This window comes from Amblyomma maculatum, chromosome 8, assembly GCF_055883805.1.
Source record: "Amblyomma maculatum isolate TAMU_Amacu chromosome 8, ASM5588380v1, whole genome shotgun sequence".
Classification (NCBI taxonomy): Eukaryota; Metazoa; Arthropoda; class Arachnida; order Ixodida; family Ixodidae; genus Amblyomma; species Amblyomma maculatum.
In genome coordinates this window covers 98,916,776-98,941,296 of record NC_139351.1, presented here as the reverse complement: position 1 = coordinate 98,941,296, position 24,521 = coordinate 98,916,776, and the positions used below count along the sequence as shown (strand labels likewise).

General features: G+C 43.1%; 1 protein-coding gene across 1 annotated transcript; it reads right to left on the bottom strand.

The window, feature by feature from the left end:
- Nucleotides 1-830: 830 nt before the first annotated feature.
- LOC146181946 (uncharacterized) lies at nucleotides 831-14,631 on the bottom strand. Its single transcript, XM_084576942.1, has 2 exons — nucleotides 14,148-14,631; nucleotides 831-3,089 (listed from the first exon to the last, which is right to left on the bottom strand). Exon 2 carries the CDS (start codon nucleotides 3,022-3,024, stop codon nucleotides 2,380-2,382), a length of 645 nt encoding a protein of 214 aa, XP_084433068.1. The 5' UTR covers nucleotides 3,025-3,089; nucleotides 14,148-14,631; the 3' UTR covers nucleotides 831-2,379.
- Between the last annotated feature and the right edge of the window lie 9,890 nt (nucleotides 14,632-24,521).

Here is a 24,521-nt window from a genome sequence, read left to right as displayed (position 1 = left end):
TTTCGTTATCGCTTTCAGCGGCATTGGCGCCATTCGGGCGGTGCGCGTTGTTGTGGTCTCGATCATCTTGATGCGTTGAGGCCTTTCTCGTCTCTCTCTCTCTAAAAAAAAAAAAAAAAAAAGAGGCAGATATACGTCAGACAGATTTGCTTCATGCGCAAGTAGTAGTAAGGACTTTATTGAAACAATGGAAACAATTCCCTTGGGCCCCCGCATGGCCCCATACGGCCCCACACACTCAAACGTTCATGTTTCTGTGGTTCATGACGACGGCAGCCCAGTCTGCCGCGATCTTCTGTCGGTCAAGAGGGTTTCCCAGTCAGCATTTTATACAGATAGTTCAATATCAGCTGCTACGTAGTAAGTGCAGTAGCACAAAAAGTATCGTGAAAAAAAAAAAAAAAAAAAAAAAAACAGCGACTCCTTGAGTTTATGTCCATTTTCACCACTGGGTAATCTGCGGTCTGTATGGCTATAAAAAAATTATTATTCAGAGCATCAAGAATAGCACAATTTAAACTGATTCTCTAAGCATACTCACCTCAAGCCATCCAAGAAACGCAGTCAGACCAGTAACTGAAGACCTTATACACAGCACAAGGAGTTAAAAGCCATGTTGGAATAAGTGGAAATGAAAAAGCAGATGCCTGTGCTGCACGAGCCGACTCTAGAGATTAAAAAAATTTTCAGCCAAAGACTCAATGACGTTACACTGTAAGCCAAGAGCAAACTAGCAGTTTAAATTGAACACTGAAGTAAATAATAAGTTGCACCTAATAAAACCTGTCATAATGGAATGGGAGTCATGTTCACACCAAGAAAGATTGATTGAAATCATTTTATTTCGTCTTCACATTGGACAAACACACCTCACTCATGGTATCCTTGGGCAAAGCAGTCAAGCACCGTAACCACTGCACCACCTCGGCGGGGTGCCAACGGAAAAGTGACTACAAAGGTGCAAGCATGCGCAGTGGAAGTGTCTGTGCATATTATATTAGTGCTAAATGTGCACAAGATAGCATGATTTAAAAATAGAAAACCCGGCATCATATTATTTAGATTACTCGGATTTTTCCTCTCCCTTAAAGGAATGAAAAATGAAACGCAAAGCCTAAGTAGACATATGGTGATATAGAAAAACAAATTTGCAAACTTTGTTCCCAAATAAAAATATTTCCTGTGCACTGCTGTGCCATTAGTAGGAGAATTCCACTGCAAAAAAAAATAGCTTTATTGTGGAATGCAACACCGAGCACTGATAAAACATATGGCAGAAAATCCGTGATTGGTTTAGCAATGTTTTTAGCTGCAAAAAGTTTGGTTGTGAGGGAGGTAGGGAGCTTAGCCTTCTACAGGACTAACTTAAAGAAGACAATTGATATTGAATTACACACAGAACAAAACTGATGAAAATGTGAATCACAAATCCAACATGTTGTAATAAACTACAATATACACGAAATAAACTAAACTGAATTAAGCAATATGCCATAGCAAACAGAAAAACAATGAAGAATAACAATGGACAAAATATATTTGGCACTGCATTGAAATGAATGCATCAGCAAGAAGCTTAGGAGGATACACTGTTTCATCACCCACTGCAATGCAAGTATAATTTGCTGCAGTGTCCGCAAGCATAACTATCTATTATCTAGACAGCAATGGATGTGAATGAGATGGGTTAATTAGAGTTCATCGCAACATCATAACACAACAAAAAATACTACATTTAAATCAAACACAGGGGCAATTCTTTGAGGAAAGGTAATATAGAGAACTGAACACTCAAGACTTTTTGTTAGCTCCATTTAAAGAAACAGGCTTTTGCAAAGGGTCCAAATCAAGCAAAAATATTTTCATGATGTGATTTTTTCCCCCCTGTTAACACATACTCCAGTTAACACAACATAATGTGTAGAAAACACCAAAGGGGCAGGTCTCTTCCATCTACATCTAGACGTGATGCGATGTTTCCGGAACTGATCTAAATGTAAAATCAAAATGCAAAAAAAAATTCTTACAACCTTGTCAGCTTCTCTCGCAGCATGCTCTGTCATGCTGGCATTGGTAAAAGTAGTTTATCATAGGCAATTCCAAATAAGAATGTCACAATATATTTTAAAATGGAAGTCTGAGAGGTCAATATTCTCGTAGATTTTGAGAAAACATTTAGAAGACAGTCTGTGCAGTGTTGTCTGATATCATCAAAATACCCTTTTAAATATGTGAGTGCAATAGAAAAAAAATTCTAAAAATTGAAAACCTTTGATGTAGGTTAAGTTGCTAAACTAAGTTTGTAGGTAGCTAGTTCGCAAAGAACAGGATAACCAGCAAACCAACCATCTGAAGATTTCACAGAAGACTGCTCTTCCCCTAATGTTCTTTCCCTTTGTGCACTTTTAAACTGCACCCCCTCGTGAATGCCTTTTGGCACAAGTCACATTGAAATGGTTTTTCACCCTTGTGGGATCTCACATGTGTCAGGAGAGCTGTATTCTGCACAAACGTCATTGGGCACAGCTGGCACTGATACGGCCTTTCACCTGTGTGGCTGCGCACATGCACCACCAGAGCACTTTTATGTGCAAATCTGCTTTGACAGTAGATGCAACAATACGGACGTTCGCCCGTATGAGTCCTGATGTGTTCAAGCAGAGTTTTTTTTAGAGCAAATTTACGACTACATTGGTCACATTGGAACGGACGCTCTCCCGTATGAGTTTTGATGTGTGTCTGCAGGTGGGCACTTTGTGTAAATTTGCTATCGCAGAAGTCACATTGGAATGGACGCTCTCCCGTGTGAATCTTGATGTGGGTGTTCAGTTCGCTGTTTCGTATAAACTTGCTATCACAGTAGTCACAATGGAATGGACGCTCGCCCGTGTGGGTACGAAGGTGCACATCCAAAAAGTATTTAGAGCTGAAGCTCTTGCTGCATTGGCTACAATTGTGCAGCTTGTTGCCCGAGGGTATGTCCTGACGAGAGCTGGTAGAGGAGGTATCCATGCAGTGGTTCATCAGATGCCTTTGATCAGGTGAATCATCTGGAAGGGTGTTATACTTGTAGGCTACGGTAACTGGATCTGCATTTAAAACCCAAAATGCTTTCAATAAGAGGAGAGAACACTGCAACATTTCATTTGGTGTTGGGCAGAAAAGGTAATGCATGCGAAAATTCATCTCAACACTTGTAGCGGCTAGTTTGAAGTGAAATTTATTTATTTTTTCATTCTTGCAAAGCATACAGGCAAGGAACTCGATTGGACTTGTACTCTTTTCTGCCCAATGTTTACAAGAAACGTGAATCAATTACCCACAAATCAGTTTTGTTTGCAACAAAGTTAAATTCAATCACTTATTAAAGGACTGACTGAAGCAAAATACTCTAATTTCGAACTGTGCACGCACTTGATGAGTGAATGTAGATTTAAGATGTCCATTTATATTTTTCTGCGTCCATGTTTTTTTGCGCTCTTGTAAGTGGTGATGTGACATGCAGCAGACACAGATCAAAAGTTTACATACTCTATCTGTGGATGCAGCATTATGAGCAGGCAATTTTCACCCTGCTTTGGGCAAAAGGGCTAACTTTTAAATAAATTAATCTTTTTAAGGCTCTTCATTGCCGGTAGCTCGCATTTTGGCTTCAAGATATTGCTTGATCTATAACTTCAAGTGCACAGCATATTAACTATTATGTGAGCCGAATAGAACATCATTCACATTTTTATGCTCTGCATCACATTTCACTCTCTAGGTTTTGTTGGTTTGGCTTGAGGATAGGCCATGATTATAAACAAAAACTGACTGCACCTGTTAGAGCTCAGTAGAGCTTTAGCCTCGATCTGTGCATATGCATGATTACCGGCTTTATGACAGACTCAATTTTGTGCAGAATTGAATAACTAGTGGCAGCTAGGTATTTTAGCAATGGGTCTCTACAAAAACTTTGGAACAATTATTTTTTTTTTTAAACAGTTTCACAGGGAATTTAAACACATTCAAAATTCATTCAGAGTCTATATTATGTACTGCCCTTGGCTCCAGTGAAGATATATTTCTAAACTACGCAGAAGCTTTTGGCCCTCCCGGGGTGGCGCACTGGTTACGATGCTCGGCTACTGTTTCCAAGGATGTGGGATAGAATCCCTGCCTCGGCGGCCACTATTCGATTCCAGCGAAAAGCAAGGCGCCCGTGTGCTGTGCGATGTCAGGGCATGTAAAGTTTCCAGTGCTCCACTAGGGCGTCTCTGACAGCCTGAGTTACTTTGGGACGTTAAACCCCACAAAACAAACAAACAAACATACACAGAAGCTTTCAGTGTTACTGACAGATGCTAAAAAAAGAAAGCCTCACATCAATGCTACCACATTTCATACAGCAAAATGTCTCCGGCCATGAACCAATGCTTGAAACTGGAATGTAATTATTCAAGGTGTAAGCTACATGCACAACGCAACAAATATATCAAGAGCTTGACAGAATCAGCAACTTTACGCACGTAATGAAAACACCAGTCGTTTCTAACCGACCACAAAGGACAAAAATACTGGACGATAGCTAAAAGCATCACAAGACAACCGAGGTGCTTGAAGTAATGTGAGACTGCGTGCTTGTGGCCAATATAAGCGCTCAAGGCATGCCTACTCATGGTTTTGAATGATTGCCTTCAGGTTAATCGTGCAGAAGCTATGAAACACAAAGTGCCTGCTCAGTCCAGATTCTGCTTTTAAAATGACGGTGCTGCAAAAAGATTTCGTCATTTAAAACCTCAAGGTATTTCTTGCCATGCCTGACTGGGCATGCTTCCATTTTTTAAGGCAGGCAGAAACACATGATCAAGCAACATTGCCACGGGCTAGGATATTGCTTTTCACTCTGCCTCCGCCATTATATATCAATGGCAAAGAAATGCACACCACATCTAGCATTCATTCAATAACAGACAACCATTACAGATCAAAACACCCCAATATATCAGGCAGAAAAGTAAGGAAAGACAATGCGACTTTTTTTTGCTGAGCAACTTATCAGAAAGCAGCAGGTGCAATCAGAAACAAAAATATAGAAAAAAAAATTATGGCTGATTTGCATAGTCAATCAAATGCAAAATCGGTGCGTAGCAATTCTTAGGCGCGGAGGTAAGCACAAGCTGCTTGACGATACGGCGAGCGGCTCGGAGCCGAGGTCCAGGGAGCACCGTGTGTACACGTCTACTGTCCGTGAAGGCTGAGGAGTGACTGATGCGAGTGGAGAGATGCCGATGTTGAGGACGCATGAGCGATACACGACTGCTTACTCCGGAGCAACACACGCTTGTGCAACGCTGCCCAGTGACGTCCGCCACATCCGCAACTGACACGCCCCTCCCTTGCTGTCTTACTCACTCACTGGGTGCATCTATGTGACCGCTCCACCCCCTCAGTGTTAAGTTGCGTGATGCGGGCGTCGCCACTTCCCCATCCTCCTCTTTAAGTTCAAGCAGAGACGGATTGACAGAGAGAGAGACAGAGCGGCTTGTGCTGCAGTTGTGCGGCTGCTCCACCTCCTCAATGCTGATCCGTGCGACGCGCACGTTGCCACTTTCTCTTTCTCCACTTCAAGTTCACGAAGAGAGTGAGCGGTTTCGGACAGACATCAGCGAAATCCGTGATTGCAGCAAGTAGTGCTACGCAGTAAAAGAATTTGTCACAGTGGCAAAGTATTACAGAGACATTTAACGAGCATGAAGTCATATCAGCAAAAGACATGGCATCATAGATAATGAATCAAGAGTGCAGATCAGTGCTTTTTTTTAGGAGCCTCCAGCGAAACTCTGGAAAATTTATGGATTTATTACTAAAGTTCTATATATAATAAATGTTTAGTACAGTGGCATTCCTGCACAGCATGTTACAATGTCACACACAGAATCTCTCACAATAACGATCACCCGAGCTTTAGAGCTTTTGCTTTATCTTTGGGGGCAACCTTTCACATCTGGAGGAAATGCTTCAAAAGAAAGCTCTCAGCTCAGTAAAAAAGAAAGAACCAAACACACCTAAGGTATCAGTAGAATACTATGTTTCCATTCAAATGCATCTATTGTACAGTTGTGAGTAAAGGTGGTATACAACATTCAGCCGGTGGTGGAGCTCGATAAAACTGCATCCCATCCTTATCTAGCAACAGCTATCTAAGATCGAGACAATAGTGGCGGTGCCTCTTATTATCCACACACATGTGCGGATGTCTTTGTCCCTTACACTGTCGCTAGGTGGCATTTTGACGCATTTTTCCCAAGCTTGGTCACAGGCTGAGTGTTGTATACCACTCTTACTCACCACTGTACTTGCCCAACACAATATTAGCAGCATCTGTAATTGCCATCACCACCATCTTAGACTCGCAACCCTCAAACGTCTCACTTTCTTTAGCTCTATTTGAGCATAATAAAAACCATAGGAGATATTCGTGCATTCATCTCAGTTTGTAAAACTGAGGGAAGTAAGTAATATCTTGAAGCAATCAATGTCCAGTTATGTGCATAAACACCTAGAAATGAGATCACTGGACACGCTGTTTCCTATGTTTTGAACATGAAGCCAGTGAATCAACAAAGGTTGGCAGATGTGGCATCGAAGGTTTCTTCCCATGAAACCTTTCACTCCTTGGCTTAGTAGTAACAGCCTGCAAAAGAAAGCTGTTGAAAAGGGATGTCAATGTTAAGAATCAATTCCTTGAGCAGCACTGCCGATGTGATTTCTGTATCAACACACATGCACAAAGGACATTGCACCTGATCAATCACTTTCCCTGGGGCAGAAAAATGATTCAGAACATGAACACAATAGTAATTAATAATGACACTGTAATATGATTGCTGACACACAAAAATGATTCTTGTAATGATCATAATACAATGCTGCAAAATGGTATGTTATCTTAGTTTCATCATTTTTTGGCCAGCCCTGAAGGAAACAATAAAAGGATACAAGTGCAGATGGTGATAACAGTCGCTTCAATACGTTGTTCACTGGGCAAGTTTTGCTGTGTGTGCACAATATCAGTTGCTTGCAAAACAGAACATAATGAAATTAGCCAAAGCCCCAGGAAGACATAAGCTGCAAGAAAATTCTGCATGTATGTTCGGTTTTATGACACATATGAGGGAGAGAGGAAACCATGTGCCAAACACAGAGTTGAAAAATCCCAAATATTGTGCAGAAAGAGGTGATTAAATTCAATGATAAAGAAGCAGCATTGTACACCTCTGGTTTCCTGGTGGGGTCATCTAAGAATTAGGCATCCATAACAAGCTTGTGCTTCGTTCAATGAACAGCGTCATTTTGATGCCATACTCGGTAAATCTGCACTATCATCGACAAAAACAACAAACTTTTCCTGTTATGCCCCCAACAATACCTGCTTCATTGGGCAAGGCAGCACTGCTAGCATGCGGCCACGAACTAGTTTCTATGTTCTTGCTGTTTGGTGGTGCTACATACCTTGTGAAGAGGCTTTTTCAAAATGTTGAGTGCATTCATGTGTGCATTGCTGGTACTTAAAGGTGATACAGAACTAAAATACAGAAACGTCTTATGAGGACAAAAGAGGTTTGGTTTAGTTTGTGGGGTTTAACGTCCCAAAGTGACTACAAGAAAGATGAGTGAAAACCTATCTTTCTTTCAAAGCAATAAGAGCGCATTTAAATATGCTAATAGTATTTATTATTAGCATTTATTATTATCATGTAGTAAGCTTGCAGGCAAAGCACTTCACTCGGCGCAAGAAATGCACTCTTTGGCTGTGGATGAGGGCATTAAAAAGAAGGGCTCTAGCTTTGGCAGCGTTTCACCTGGTGTCAACAGCACCACAGTTGTAGCACATCTAGTGTTCCTTGTCAAAAACCTCTTGCATTAAGATCACTTCTTTTTCATTTCAAATTGAAATGCCAAGAGTTAAAAGTAATGGACACCTTACCTAGTACTGCACGGAAACACACACCATTCCCAAAAATTGGTACTGCCAACCCTCAGTATGTGATTTCACATTAACTCATTTTCAGAAAAAAGAAAAAAAAAAACACCATCAACATATAGTACAAGAGTATTTAACGTTAAACGAAAAATACAGGAAATACACAGCATTTTGTACCGACGGTTCAAAATCAGCACGCTACGTAGAAATTGCGGTGGTACAAAATGATTGGGAAAAAAAAGTGAGACTACCTAAGCTTACATCCCTTTTTGCTGCTGCGTCGTATGCAGTCTGTATGACTATAGAAAGAATAATAAATCAGAGCATCCTGAATAGTATCATTTACAGATTCTCTAAGCATACCTCACTTCATCCAAGAAACGCAGTTAAGCCATTAATTGGAGACCTTATACACAACATCGGAGTCAAAACACATGGACAGTATGCTAAAATTTCCTGGGTTCAGAGCCATGTTGGAATAGATGGAAATGAAAAAGCAGATGAATGTGCTGCACAAGCCCAGGCTTTAGAGATTAAAAAGTTTAATTAAACATTCCAGCCAAAGACGCAATGATGTCAGTATACTGTAAGCTGAGAAAAACTGGCAGTCTAAATAGAACACTTAAGTAAATAATAAGTTACACCTAGTAAAGCCTGTCATAAAAGAATGGGAGTCACGTTCACACCAAGAACGATCCACCAAGGTCAATCGAGGTCATTTTATGGTGCCATTTCATATGACATACACACCTCTTTCAAAGTTTTATCTTGCAAAAGAAAACACGCCAAAATGAGATCCCTGTGGTGGACCACTTACTTTAGTTCACATATTATTTTCCTGCATAAGCCTAGACAAACTTAGGAAAAAACACTTTCCTAGTTTTATTTTGAGTACATGCCGTTTTGACCCTTGTTTGCTCTTAGGAGAAAATTCACTTGTGGAAATATCTTCTGTGTTTACATTTCTAAAAGAAGCCAGCATTCTCAACAAGCTAAGAGATTTCAAGCATACTTAAAACACTTCTAACAAAGCAAATGATTTATACCTCACAGCTGGCGCATGACAGCCTTTGTCACTTATCTGCCTCAAAAACATAACACAAGATGCAAGATCTCAAATATGCTGTTCAGCATTGAGCTGGGGTGGGCCCTTTCGCTATGTGTGTAAGGTTGTGTTGAATGACTGAGAATTAAGGAGGGACGCGGGCTTCAATAGTCGGAAAATCACGACAAAGTCTACGTCCGACGTATCCATTCGATTCTCGTAAAGATACGGCGGACGTCGATATACAGGCTCATGGCTATATACACCTTATCCTCTATGATGTCAGCTAGCCGTGACTCTCGATGAGATGCTACGAAGAGTTCGCCCATTCTAACATAGATCACGGTCTTGTCTTCACTCAGGATTGTGTATGGCAAGCATCGCTTGTCACGCGCATAGCTGCAGGCGAAGCGACGTACTGCACCAGCTCCACCATCTGACATCGTGATACGCACGTTCACTAGCAGCTTTCGCTTCGCACTAAACTATCACCTCGACCTGCCCATAATGCAAGCGAGCTATTTATAGCATTTATGTTGTCTTAGATCGCGCATCGACCTCCAAAGATCAAGCGCCGGCACAACACACACCTCGCCGCGCAGAACATTCGGCCATATGCTCGTTTCTCACATGCAGACAAAGGAAATAGCATGTTTCTAGTTAAATCCTCCCTTTAGATTCTTCCTCAGAGCCATGGCAAAAGACACGCCGAATCTACTAGAAGCCTACGCTGCTACAGTGGGGAGCTGCACGTCAACTCCTCGAGATGAAGACCTGCTGCACCGCAATACATGAGTGCACAACCGGAAAGCCGTAAGTGCGAATGATCCGCTTCCGTACGAACCGCAATGCTCTTTGGTACTAGCAGCTGACCTGTTGGATGCTTAATTTGAGTCCTAAAAAAAGTGCATTACTGCTACTACTTTAGGGGAAGACCAGACAAGTGCTCAGCCTGCATCTTTTTCTCACCGCTGAATTTTGCGAATATACATGCTCGAGGTTAGCGTGACCCAACTGAACAGCCTCAGCTTTGAAACGAGGGGGAGATATGCATGCGTCGCCGGATTTCAGTACGCGGTAGAAAATGTGCGCTGCACATTTCATTTCAGAAGCTGACTTGGAATTTTGCAGTGGGTGCCATGCAAGCGATTGTTGCTACAACCATGCATCCCTGTTACCACGGCTGGCCTACCCTGAGGCGCATAAATTCTCCACTGTGGACGCATCAATGATCGAAGAGAGAACGAATTTTCATAACATTCACAATTCAGTGTTTCAGGTGTGGTCAGTAGCTTTAAGTTCGAACAGTTCGCCTTTCAAATCTGCGGCCAGCGTTGGACCGGCGGAGCGATTTTCCACGCTACATTGCTGTCTTGCTAGAAAGCCAACCTAGGCGGCGTTTGGCGTTCAGCTGCTTTTTGTGGGTCCTGTAATGAAAAGCAACGCCTTCAGAAACACGCTAAATGCTAAAAAATGTTGCATCTTTAACACTCGTCACTTCAGGCTGTCTTCAAGAAACAAAGCAGGTGGACGCTGGTAAAACAGTTGAGTACGCCAGTCGAAACCAAACACCCGTGCGTCTTTAGAGATCTGTAGAATCGCCTTCATGGTTCTTAAAATTATGCAAGAATTTGGAAAAGGTCACTTTCCAATTGCTGGGACGTTAGACCCGCGCGACATCGCTGTTATGTAAATAAGGACCACACCTGACCGAAAGCTTATAACTGTTGTGTTGATTTTTATGGTGCATAAGCGACTAATGCTGCCATGTACCAAGAATAAGGTTTAATGTATTTATTTTGTGTGTAATGACTAAAATGTTCTTTAGGATGCAGCTTGTTTAGGAACATTGCTTCATTTTAGGAAACCAAAAATGAAGGGGATTTGAACTAGTGCAGTCCTCCATGATACGTTTTTGATGACTGCATGATTTCCATTCCTCGATGACAAGTTTGACAAAGTGTAGGTTGTTGTTTATTTCAGTGTTTCAAAATTCCTGGCATTTAACTCTCAATTTTCTTTGTACAAGCTTCTTGGTATCTTCATGCAGCATATTCACCCTGTCCCGCTTTCATAAACTGTTGGGCTTCTGACAACAGGAACTCCTTGGAAGTCATAAAAATAAATGAGACCCACAATCATAAGCTATCTATAAGGTATGCATATATGTCCATCGCTCAGTGGAATGGTGTCAGCATGCTGTTAGAAGAGGTCTTGTGGTACCAACAACCATTGTATGAGGTGGTAGTTAATGGGCATTGAAGTTCCAACAGAGCTCTTGATCTTGTTATGTGATGATGCCACCCTTGCATGTATATAAGTATACATTTCAGAATCCGCAGTGCACCGTTTGAACATTTGCCACCAATGTTTGCGCCAAAATGTCTTTTTCATGCATGTTAACCAGCATGATTAACAGGTGGACCCCGTGCACAAACCAAATGTCACGAATCCACACGCATGGCAGGAGCTGTTAACTCGAGCTTACAAAGTTATATTTTGAAATATGTTCTGGGACGTTTCAGTCCCGAGTAAGAAAGGCTACTCCTAGGCCACGTTTGTAGTTTGGTTAATGAGAAGGTTAGAGGTTTATGCCAGGTTGTCTATCGCATAACAGGGCAGCCTAAGACCGCATGCTAATGAGTATGTGTAAGATAACAGAGACATAGAGACATGAATTAAGGAATTAGTGATTAGATTTGTAGCAAAGGGTATGTAAATTAATGGAAATCCACAGTGGGATCTGCAGAGAAGAGCCATTAATGCTGGCGCACCATACCCTTACAGGTTGAGATTAGATGTCTCCCTAATTTTTTGTTTGCTCATGGCTTGTCATTTTCTTTGTTCTTCCAGGTGTGAAAAATGATAGCATCGAGAATGTCTGAGACCATCGTTAACAAAGATGCTGATCTCAACACTGTAAAAAAGGTATTTCACAAAAGATGGGTGATTAGTAATGTTGGCAACAGTTGAAGCTAAGTGGAAAGACATGAAATTGAAATGTAACAAATACAGATATGTTGAGAGATGACCAGTCTGTGGTGTGCGACATGTCTCCATTAGTTTTATCAAGTAATTGGCCAAAGAAGATAAGGCTTGTGGTTTTGTGAGAAGTGCAGTGTAGTAGCATCGATGCAACCTTGCCCATTAACAATTGGAGTGCAGTAAGTGCATTGTTTTTGTTTTTGTAAGATGTTCCTGGTTTCCATGCAAGCAGTATAAAAAATTTCTTCCTAGAGAATTTTTGCTGATATGTGAATATAATGTGCAATAAAACTGGGTTTTTTTTTGCTATTTATTTTTCTTGTATACATTAATTCTGCGAAGGAAACACCAGGCCAGAAGGAAATGTAATGGCATGCATTTTGTTACTTGACCCTGTTATACTGGCTCAGTAGTTCAGAGTGCTTGGTTGCTGAACCCATGGAAGCAGATTTGATTCCAGTCACAGCAGAGGCATTTCAATAAAGGCAAAACAATAGGCTGCCATGCACCGTGCGGTGTCAGTGCTTGCAAAAGAACCCCAAATGGTTGAGTATATACCGGAGTCCTCAGCTGTTGCATTCCTCATAGCCGTAGTTGTTTTGGGATGCTAAAGCAGATATTAATTACATCATACCCTGAGTAAGATGCTGTTCATAGTCAGTTAATCATACATAAAATGACCAGTTATTTTCTGAATGTGACAGCAGCTGTTGTACAATTTTATTTTAGCCTTCATGAAGGATACCACACTGGCTCCACATGGCCTTCTGTCGACCCTTGATAAGTGTCACAATCACACACCCGATTATGTATTTGTCTAAGGGCACCTGTGCATGCATGGAAGGGTCCATTACTTTCCATTTGTCAGAACTGAAATGCATGATCCACATCATTCCTGTAATTCAACTGCCTGCTATTTGAACTGTCCGGCATTGATGCAAGTTTCAAAAAACTGCAATTAGCAAATTAATCCAAGCAGGAAACCATAGCAAGAACTACTTTAGTTTCATCAACAACTGTTTGAGAACTACAATTAGCCAAATGTTGCACAGCATAGGTGAGAGGTTACAAAATCTAAAAACACCCTACCTGTGGCATGTAGGGTTTCCCATCCAAAAGTGGCATACATTGCTATGAAGAATACTGTAGTGGAAAGCTAAAGATTAAGTTAACTGCATGTGCTTTGTACTTTGTGTTGACATCTCGCAGGAAACAGATGCGTTAGCATTTTGCCTCCAACGAAGTGTGGCTGCCATTACCGGGATTAAATATCACGACCTTGGGGCAAGCAGCCGAACGTGCCACTGAGATGTCTCAGCGTGTAAGTACATCCTATACATGTCAACCTTTCCAGCATTACAGCTGCCAAATGCATGGCAGATATTCATATTCGGCTTTGGACTGAAAGTTTAAAAGTGTAACATTTGTGTTTGTCTAGCATAAAAAAGCAAAATAAACTAAGCGAAAACTAAAAAAAAAATGAACATAATACATTGAAAAAGCACTAGTCATTAGCACATGAAGCATATTTGTTCCTTTATTTATGATAAAGTGGCCTTTAACAATAGTACAAAGCCTGAACATCTAGGAAGGTGCTGCGCCAGGCAGCTAATATTTTACAGAAGCCTGAACCATTTCACCTGTAGTAATGTGCAGCCCGTTATACTTAGTGGCATGGGCAGAGGCACTTTATTTTTCTTTACTTTTGTCTGCCTCACCACAGAATATGTAGTAAAGTGCATCTCGGCGGTGTGAGCTGGGCACTTGATTTTCTGTCAACTCAAACATACGATAACTGTATCATGTGCATTCCCAACAACTGTGCAAGGCCGGGTTAAAGTATTGCTGTTTGAATTTTTTTTTTTTTTTCGAAGCTTGAAAACGCACAAGTGTAAATAACGGGTGTGTACTTTGCAGAAATATTTTCCGAGTTTTGAGCTCTGTAGTGCAGCCTGATAAAAAATTGTCGATGACTTATTACCGTCTGACTGTTGCACAGCGCATGTAAAGAAATTCCCGCGATGCTCTCTTTACGCGACGTTTTTGGACTTACCACTGCACCTAATAAACACTGACATGCATGTGGAACATCGGCGATCATAAATGGACACGCCGATGTCCGGACATCGGCGCACTCATCACAGCACTCACGTAGTCTCGCACAGCTGACTTGCAGGACGTAGTCCGTACATCACAGCATCTCATGGAAAGCACAAACCGGCGCCTACAGACGTGATGCTTGGGCTAGAGATACGCCGGCGGTACCCAGCTTTTTCAGCGCCGCTTGTATGTATACGTAAATTTGCAGCACCGCAAAGCACATTTAAACCTCAATACGAGTAGAAAGCGACGCGTTACGTGACGCATTTTATCCCAGATGATAAAGAGAAAACTTTGAAGAATCAAACTACGAGGACCAAATGAGCGGGCGTGCGGCGGGCTGGCCGTCAACACCGCGATTACATGCTATAGCGCTCTAGTCGTGCTTGCCACCTTGCCGCGGTCCAACTCACGTAAACCTATCATCATGTCATAAGGTAGTCTAGGCACTATTCTTGCCACTGCACTATTCTTCGTAATTTCACATTTCACGTAAGCAGCTTCTTGCACCTCGCACACCTCGTATCAACTTCGATTTGGCTACATGTGGCTACATGTAGCAAGACCTAGACCTGCACAGATAGCACTGCACACCTTCTAGTTCATAAGCTTCGCCGCTAGGGAACGAACACTACGGGTAACCCGACGCTACTGTAAACCTGTTAATAAGTTCTGTCATTTTTCTTCGTCGTTATATTTTAATTATCTGTCCACGCTGTAACGCACAGGCATCTGTTTTGCGCATGTGCAGCGAGTAACTGCAGTGCCGTCGCACAAAGCGGAATCGCGGTATGTCTTCTGGCAATACAAAAACATTATAAAAATAAACACTCTCCGCTAAAATAGGCAAAATTTTAGAAGTATAACTCGGGCAAGATCTTTTTTTTTTTCAATTTGGATACAGTTTGTTTATATTAATTTGTGATTTAATGATGATGATGAACATTACAGACGAACAGGTCAACCGAGCGCCCTCAACGGCGAGAAAAGTATATTCTAGGCACTATAATAGGACCCCGTTTTCTGTACAGGTTTGTATTTCAGTTGCAACATGCAGGACAGCACAGCCATGTTTAGGATGCGTACTAAACGTTTGAGGCACACGGGCGTTCCAGATATATCTGCCGTCATATCCATTCACAACCTTCAAAGAGAGGGGCAGGAGCATTAGTGGTAGCGGCTTCGAGCCGCACAAGAGATGCCAGCGCGGCGGAAGAGCTGGCGATAGCGATCGCTTGCGTCGGTACCAAGGCCACCAAGGCCAGGAAAATTTTATGTGACAGCAAAAATGCAGTGAGGAACTTTGGGAAAGGAAGAATCTCGGAAGATGCCAAACGCGTCCTCGATTCCAGCGCGCGAGTCTATTGCAGGAAATGAGGCTGCACACGAGCTTGCCCGAGCTCTTTATCACCGGGCGGCCGTAGAGCAGCCCTCTCGCATAGACATGAAATATAGTTTGATTAAATACAACGAGATCACGGAACATTATAAGCTAAGCGGGAGGGTCTATCCGCCGCCCGGCCGTTTCCTCGAGGAGGCAATTACGTGGAGAAGATTGCAAGGGGGAAATCATATAAGCCCCTTCTGGGTATACGTGACAATTTCTAAAGAGGAGAAAGACCAGTATTGCATAACATGCGGGGAGAGGGGCACTCTAGACCACATAATTTGGGAATGTGCTGGCAGCCCGGGCGCCGAGCAAAATATAGATAGAGAAGCCTGGGAGACCTTGCTGCGGAGCGAGAACCGCGCTCAACAGCAACAAGCCATCCGCCTGGCGGATGAGGCCGTGAAGCAACAATGTTTTTAAGATGATGATGATGATGAAGTGGATACATTTTTCAAGAGCAGCTAAAATGTACAATTAAAGGGTGCAAGTGAACTTGAGATCTCAACAAAAGGATCATGAACTCACATATCATTCTAGAGTATACACTCAGGTTCACACCTTTGCAGTGCAAAATTGTCCACTCTGCACAGTGCATTTCGAAAACAACCTATTTCTTAGCTAAGAACTATAATATGCAATTATACAATAACAATTCTCTAAGAGGAGACAATAACAATTCTCTAAGGATATAATTACGTGTTATTTTTTTCACTGAAGTAATACCGAATTTCGAACCTCAATAGTTGAAAATGCCTAAATGAAGGCTCCAAAGCAATGAGTATGCAGTCCACTGCTGTGAATTTTTTTTAATTACCAAGAATAAAAATTTCTGCTTGCCTAATTTGAAAATGTAAATAGGGAGTAATTTTTACAATCCAGAAAAATAACCTTGAAAACAGAATGGCAAAAAACCAAAACTTGAGCGCACTGCAGTCCCCAGTGGATAGTTGTTTGGTCTAATTATAGGTTTTTGTCCCAGAACAGTTCCGACAGTGAGATACAGTATAGTGAAAGGGAAATATTCCCAATAGCTTTCTTTATATTGAGCCGGTTGGTAAAACAATTACACCCTATATATATTCATTATATACTTTTATACATTCCGTTACTTTCCTTGATTCATCATGAAGGGTGTAGTACTCTGGACTGGGTCCGTCCTCAGAGTTTGTCATTATCGAAAATGTCACTAGCTCCCCGAGCTCGAGTCATCTAGCAGAGGCACAATGTTTTTAGGTGGAAAATGTTTGGGTGTGAGGGAGGTACGGAGGACTAACTTAGAGAAGACAGGATATGCTTTGAACTACAAGCAGAACAAAAGTGATGACAATGAGAACTGCACAATCAACATGTTGCAATAAGCTACTAAATACAAGAAATAAACTAAAATGAATTAAGCAATATGACAGAAAACAGACAAGGAATTGAAGAATAAGAATGGACAAAATATTGTTACCAAGCGGCAAGCCGATGACAACAGGAGACAGATCATGACCGATGGCGATGGTAGATAACGTTTAATGAATCATGGCGGACCTAGCGCGAGCGCTGCCTGCCCACGACATTGCCCGCCTCTTCTTCGCCCGGCCACCGAGCTTCCTCGGACGCTATAAACTGGAGAAAAATACAAACAAACACATTCCCTAATCTTCACATTTTAAATAAGATAAGCCCAACAAAATACACGAGTTACTGTCCTTGGTGCGGTGCAAGCCCCACACTCTATCACATCTCTTGGGAATGCCAGGACAAACCTGGCCCAACGTTAATAGTGCCATGCCCGACACACGAGCAGTGGGAGGCGGCCCTGACCAGCGACAACCTGGACCAGCAAGCCTGGATTATCCAGCTAGTCCGCAAGTCAGCTGCTGCCAGCGGAGCCCTGGACTAGGGGCACCGACCACCCAGCTCCTGCGATTTATTATGCTCATTATTATGCACATTAAAAGTTTTCTCTCTCTCTCTCACTCCCGATCGGTGGACGAAGAAGAACTTAAAGTTGATCAGATTTATGAGATGACGGTGATCTTGTGCGGACCGGTGAAGATAGAAGAGAAAGAAGGTAACGGCTTGCCGCCATGCTGACCGATGCAGCCTGGTCCAGGAAGCTTTCGTTGAACCGGTCGCCAGGATTTGATGACTGGGTCCTAGGCAAGCATCAAACAGCACAGGCGGGGGCGATGTCTTCACGTGTAGTGTTGTATCGGGTCGGTGGGTTCATCTGGTCGGCGTCTCGGGTCGGTCGGATCCTTCAGTCAGGTCTTTCATGCGCTGTCTCTTGCGGTGTGTCCTTGCGCGTGTTCGTGGCGTCTCGGGTCAGTGGGATCTTAAAGTTGGGCTACTTATGTTTCTTCGTATCTTTTGGTCAGGGCTGCGGACTGGGCGGGGGTAGAGAACGGCGATGTAGCGTCGGCTCCGGCAGGCTGGGGAACAGCCAGGTGATGCGTAGTCCCAGGAACCCGCTGCCGACGGCGCAAGATGACACAGGGTGCCGAAGCTCCGGGCCAGGATGGCGAATGATGATGTATACCCAGCACCTCCAGCCAAATGTTACGAAGCGGCAAGCCGATGACAACAGGAGACAGAACATGACCGATGGCGATGGTAGATGACGTTTAATGAATCATGGCGGACCTAGCGCGAGCGCTGCCTGCCCACGCCATTGCCCGCTTTTTTTTTTCTTCGCCCGTAACAATATATTTGGCACTGCATTGAAATGCATGCATCAGAAAGAAGCTTAGAAAAATACGTTCCATCACCCACAGCAATGCAAGCATAATTTATTGCAGTGCCGGCAAGCCTAAGAACCCATTATCTAGACAGCAACTGATGCTAATGAGATGTGTTCAATAACATTTTATTGCATCATAACACAATACGAAATTCAAATCCAAAGCAGCAGCAATTCTTTGAGAAATGGTAATGAAGAGAACCAAACACTCAAGTTTTTTAACTCCATTCAAAGCAACAGGTTACTCGCAAGGAGTCCAAATTCAGCAAGAAATGTTTTCATAAGGGAATATTGTCACTCTGAATATGCCAGCTAACACACACCATAATGAGTAGAAAACATCAAAGGACCAGGTCTCTTCCACTGTCATGCATACTACAGGTGATGTGATATTTCCAGAATTGATTTAAAGTGTAAAATCGAATGCATTCAAAATGCAAAAAACAACAACAAACAAAAATTACAATCGAACATTTTGATCTAGGTTAATAAGTAGGTAATAAATAAGTTTGTATGTTGCTAGCACGCAAACAGGGTAACTAGGAAACCACAGAAACCTACTGTTCTAATGTTCGTTCCATTAATGCTCTTTTAAATTTGACATATCTGCAAATTTCTTTGGGCATAAGTCACACTGGAATGGCTTTTCACAATTATGGGACCGCACATGTATCAGGAGAGCCGATTTCTAGCACATTTTTTTTTGTGTAAATCTCCTTTGACAGTAGGTGCAACAATATGGACGCTCGCCCATGTGAGTCTTGTGAGTCTTGACGTAGGTCTTCAGGAGGGCCTTTTGTGTAAACTTTCTATTACAGTAGTCACAATGGAATGGACGCTCGCCAGTGTGAGTCGCAATGTGCATCTTCAGGTTGCTCTTTCGTGTAAACTTGCTATTGCAGTAGTCACAATGGAATGGACGCTTGCCCGTGTGGGTGCAGAGGTGATTATTCAAGTGTGATTTGAAGCTGAAGCCTAGGGGAACGTAATGCGAAAGCAAGGTGACCGGTCCTCGCAAAGGGCTGAATTCCGAGGGAAGAAAAGCATATAGAGGGAAGAAAAGCATATAGAGGGAAGAAAAGCACTAGTCCGCGGAGATCGAGTAGGTGCAGCTGGAACAGTACAGGGTTAACGGATGAGTATGGGAGAGACCTTTGCCCGGCAGTGGGCGTGTTCAAGCTAGTTATGACGGTGGCGATGAAAAAGAGTTATAACAAGATAGATTCTTTCGCGGTACCCTGATGTGAAGTGGCCGTTTTGAGATCGTTTTGAGACAGTCCGTACTTCCAGAATCCTATTGGCTCCTGCTATCAGAAATGTTGTGTACAGCTCATGGATCCCATTATTCTGCTTATAATTCGCAGAGGTGCGAGTAACGGAGCTGCGAGCCCGGTGACCCAATTTGTAGCTTACCTAGTCAGCAATGTTTTTCACCAGTAAAATCTTGTGGGCCGAAGTCAACAATACACAAAGTGAACACATAAGCCGAAGTGAACAATACATGGCAATGTGGTTTGCAGATAAGTGTTTAATGAAACCATTTACAAGCAGGGTAGGATGAGAATATGTTTTCACATCAAAGGAAAGCAAATAAAGGTTGAGGGGGGGGGGGGGGGTAAGTTCGCATGTCTACGTTGTTTCGAAAGGGGACGACTTATTTTCCCCCAAACGCAGACAAGTCTTATAAAAACGTTGGCTTGCGAGCCAAGGCTCTCTTTCCCCACCCCCGTCTATCCCTGTTCGGTTTTCCTATTTACAAGGCGCGCTTTGCTCTCGCTCACCAATTTTTGTATGTTGCTTTGAACAACATAGCGAAACACTCGTCTCTTGTTGCTAAGCGTATCCTACTGCATACAATTCAATGCATATGGTTTCATTCACTTGTCACATCATCTGTCTTTATGTACGGCATAAAAAATGCCTGTAAAGTGGTTGAAACATATTTTATTTCGTGAATATGAAATTATTTACATGAGAGAAAGAGCAAGACCGAGTCGCATTGCGGTGAGAAAAAAAATATGACCAAGAAAAAAAAAAACATTTTGGCAAGAACGTGCAAATGTTCGTGAACAGTGAAGATGGTGTATTCAACACTGAAACTGGAGAGATAACACCCTTTAGAAATGATCCGATGTCACGCTATGCATTGGGTGTTTTTGTCATTTGGGGGCTCCGTATATTTCTTACTTCAACTCTAAGACAGTAATTTACGTTAATGAGAGAATGCGCTATAATACAACCAGTGAAAAATGCGCTTACGCAGCACAGGGTTCTCGCCTTTGCAAAGCTCGTACACTTGTTTCCCCATTCTCCTCCTCTGACGCGTTCTGACCGATGTACTAAAGACAAGGAAACAAACACCTGCTAGGACTGCGAACATTTTACGATATGTTCCTTGCATTTAGGGGAGCATTTGAGAATGAAAGGTTAATGAACTGTTAGTAGTGTTACCCACAAGGCAGTTGGATGAACCCAAAATATTACGGCAGTGTATAACACGTCCTTGGCCATTGTTATTTGGACTCGTGTAAACGATACACCAGCTTTTAAAGGCTTCAGAACAACGGCGTATTCTTCTGACAGAAATCTTGCTGAGGGAGGAGAGGAGCACGTAGGGTTTACGACTGCGAGCTTCTTTTGGTGACAACGGCATTCGGTCTTCTAGCTTCGGAATGCGGCTTAAGCTAGTGGTGTACGGTAGCCTTGCTGGTGCAACTTGTGGAGAACGTTAAAATGAATAATTAATCGTGAGAGAAGCTTTTTTTTTTACTTCGCAATGACTAATATAAATGTTTCTAACGAAACGTAGAGCTGATCAATACTCTGTAAAATGAATTTTCACGGCGGATGTATAATAACTGATATGAACCACAAACTTGATGTCATCTGGATTGATGTCCCAGATTTGCGACATCCAATGCACGTGCTCGCTTAGAAGAATAAAAGAAAAGTGCAGCGCCTACTAGCTTAAGCGTTATTGTGTTCAAAAAGCCAGATTTGGAATAAAAAAAACTACGCATTTGCAAACAAAGTGACTTCCATCTTTTTGATGCACGTACTTTGCAAGAGGACATCCATTTTACAGACAAAAGAAAAAGTAGATCCTAATTGCTAGACCAAGACAGCACGACTGCCGAGTCTGGCTACAGTGATTAATGTAACCCTCTGGTCATAATTTTGAGGCCATATTTGTGTACTGTTTTCTTTCAGTTTGGCATGCTAAATGTTGGTTAGGCGTGACGTCACGGATTTGTCGTCATACTTCACATTGTGCAGAACCATTATGTAATGGTCCCAGCGAATTTGGAGGAGGATCGCATGCCGGGCAGAGTTGCTTGAGATTGATTGATTAAAACTTTAATTTCCACCGATTTAGGAGGCCCCCTACTCCCCGCTCCTGGCACGCAGGCCTGAGGAACGGGGGCTGGAACCTCCGCGACTAAGGACTGGCGAATATACATTGGTTATTCGCGGCCTCAGCCGCCAGGCGGATGGCTTTCTGCTGGTCAGCGGGGACGTCGCTTCGCAGCAGGGTTACCCAGGCTTCTCTACTTTTAATGTCCCTAGCGCCCGGAGACTTAGGGCATTCCCAAATTATATGGTCGAGGGTCCCCCTCGCTTCGCAGGCTTTACATTTATCGTTTTTTCTCTCCTCTATCTGGGTGTGAAACAACCAGACAGGGTTCGGGAAATTTACGGCTTGTAATCGCCGCCAGGCTATGGCCTCTTTATTATTTAAGCTAGGATCCGGTGGCGGCATCAGACGTCTTCCTAATCTATAATTTTCGATTATTTCTTTATAGGTTCGCAAACGTTCGTCCATCGCCTGGCAGTCGGGCGGCTCCGCGTTTGCCCGGAAGTAGAGATCTCGGGCTAAATCATGGGCTGCCTCGTTGCCGGGGACGGACGTGTGTGCTGGGACCCAAATTAGGGTGATTTTGCGATCAATTTTAGTTGCAGCTTTTAGAATTCAGGCGGCTTCTTGTGAGACCCTGCCTTTTCCGATATTCCAGAGAGCAGTTTTACTGTCGCTAAAGATCAATCTAGCCTTCGTTCCGACGCAAGCGAGCGCTATTGCGACCTCTTCAGCCGTGTCTATGTTTCTACTTCGTATGGTGGCGGAGACGACTGGTGCGCCGCTACCATCGACTACCGCGGCGACTGCCGCCCCTGATAGGCCGCTTGCAGCGTCTACGTAGGCAACTTCTTTTACTCTGAATTCTTTTGCACTTTTAACCAGTGCTTCTGCTCTCTTCTCCCGTCTCTCCTTGTGGTATTCTGGGTGCATGTTGCGGGGGAGAGGACGGACAATGATGTTCTCGCGACATTGTGGTGGTAGGGAAACGTTGTCGGCTGTGCCCCTATCTATTTTTCGACCCACCCATTCTAAGATGGTTGAACCCGTGCTCGACCTACTTAATCTTTCATGTTGGGCGATTCTCACCGCTTCAGCAAGTTCCGTCCAGCTATTATGCACTCCCATTTCTATCAGGCGTTCCGTAGAAGAGGAGATGGGTAGACCCAGCGCCCTCTTGACGCAACGCCTGATGAGTGCGTCTATCTTATCTTTTTCATTAGTCCTGATGTTGAGGAACGGTGTGGCATAGCATATGCGACTTATTATGTACGCCTGCATCAGTCTCAAGAGGCTTCTCTCTTTGAGGCCTCTGCCTTTGAATGCAATCCTCCTAAATATTCCTGTTACTTGCGTCGCGTAGGTAGTGAGTTTTTTTATCGTTCCGTCATTATACCCGTCCTCTTGAATAAAAAGTCCGAGGATTCTGATTTGCTGGACTCTAGGTACGGTTTTGCCGTCGACCTTTATTTCTACGTTAAAGCCGCCCTTGCACCTCATTGATTTTGGATTATATATGAAAAGTTCGGATTTTTGCGGAGAGCACGAAAGACCCCTTTCGGCCGCGTAGGACACAATGGTGTCCGCCGCCGCCTGTAGGCGTTCCTCTATGCTGCCATCGCTGCCGTTGTTCATCCAGAGATTAACGTCGTCCGCGTAAATGCTGAACTGCAGGTCTTTTATGACTTTAAGAGCGGCAGGAAGGCCTCTCATCACCACGTTAAAAAGGAAGGGGGAGAGCACCGAGCCTTGCGGAGTTCCTTTACTTCCCAGGTGGACAGTGGGGGATTCTAGGTCCTGAAACTTTAGTTTCAACGTCCTGTTTGTCAGGAAATCCATTACGTAATTATATGTCCTCTCGCCGACTCCTAATTCCTGCAGTCCCGCGAGAATTGCCTGGTGTTTTACGTTGTCAAATGCTTTTGTTAGATCTAGTGCTAGAATTACCTTCGCGTCTCTGGATTTCGAGTCAATTATGTCATGTTGTAATCGGAGCATTACATCCTGTGTGCACAGGCCCGGTCGGAACCCGACCATCTCATGCGGCCACAGGTCGTTTTTCTCCATGAAATTAGTTAGCCTTGTTTGGATTACGCGTTCCATAAGCTTTCCAATGCATGAGGTTAGAGAAATAGGTCTGAGGTTTTCCAATTTCGGGGGCTTGCCAGGTTTTGGAATTAGCACAACGTTTGCAGTTTTCCACTGCTGGGGAAGACGACCGCTACTCCATACTTCTTGCATGTAGTTGGGGAGTGCCGTTATGGAAGCGTCGTCTAGGTTTCGTAGCATTTTATTTGTTATTCCATCGGGGCCGGGAGCTGATCGCGTCTTTAAGCTAAGGATTTCGGCTCTAAATAGTGAAGCATCGGTGATGATTTTGTATAGTCGTGAAACTGGAGGCCGCAGGGTGAAGTGCAAGTTGAAAAATGTGCCGTGATACGACATAACTCGCTATATTCAGTAACTTTCACGCTGTCTAACTTTCCGAAGGCCTTTACGAGCTCTGCGACAACGGTAGTTATTCAAATAACACGATTTATCGATCGTACCCCTTTGCAAAGATCGACATCTGCACTACTGTCGCCCTGAGTTGCGCATTGTGCAAGGAATATTCAAACATTTCTTTCCTCACACTTACGGTGTCCGCAGTTGTGATAATCAAAAACTGAACACGAAAGAGAGGATGACGGAAACAAAAAGTTCAAACAAACTGAGCAGAACGTTTCAGAGCAGCAAACCATTCACTCTTACATGAACAATCTTTATAATGTTGGCACGGAGACTTGACACCTCAACGTAAAAATTACATAATAGGCAAATTTTGACAAAATGCTTGCACATGGATGTTCGCTTTGCAATCTCCGCACTTGTCAGATTGGGCAGCCCGCGCAGAGGATAACCGCGAATGATATAGTCAGTTCCTTTCTTTTTTTTTTTTTTTTTTTGCCGGAA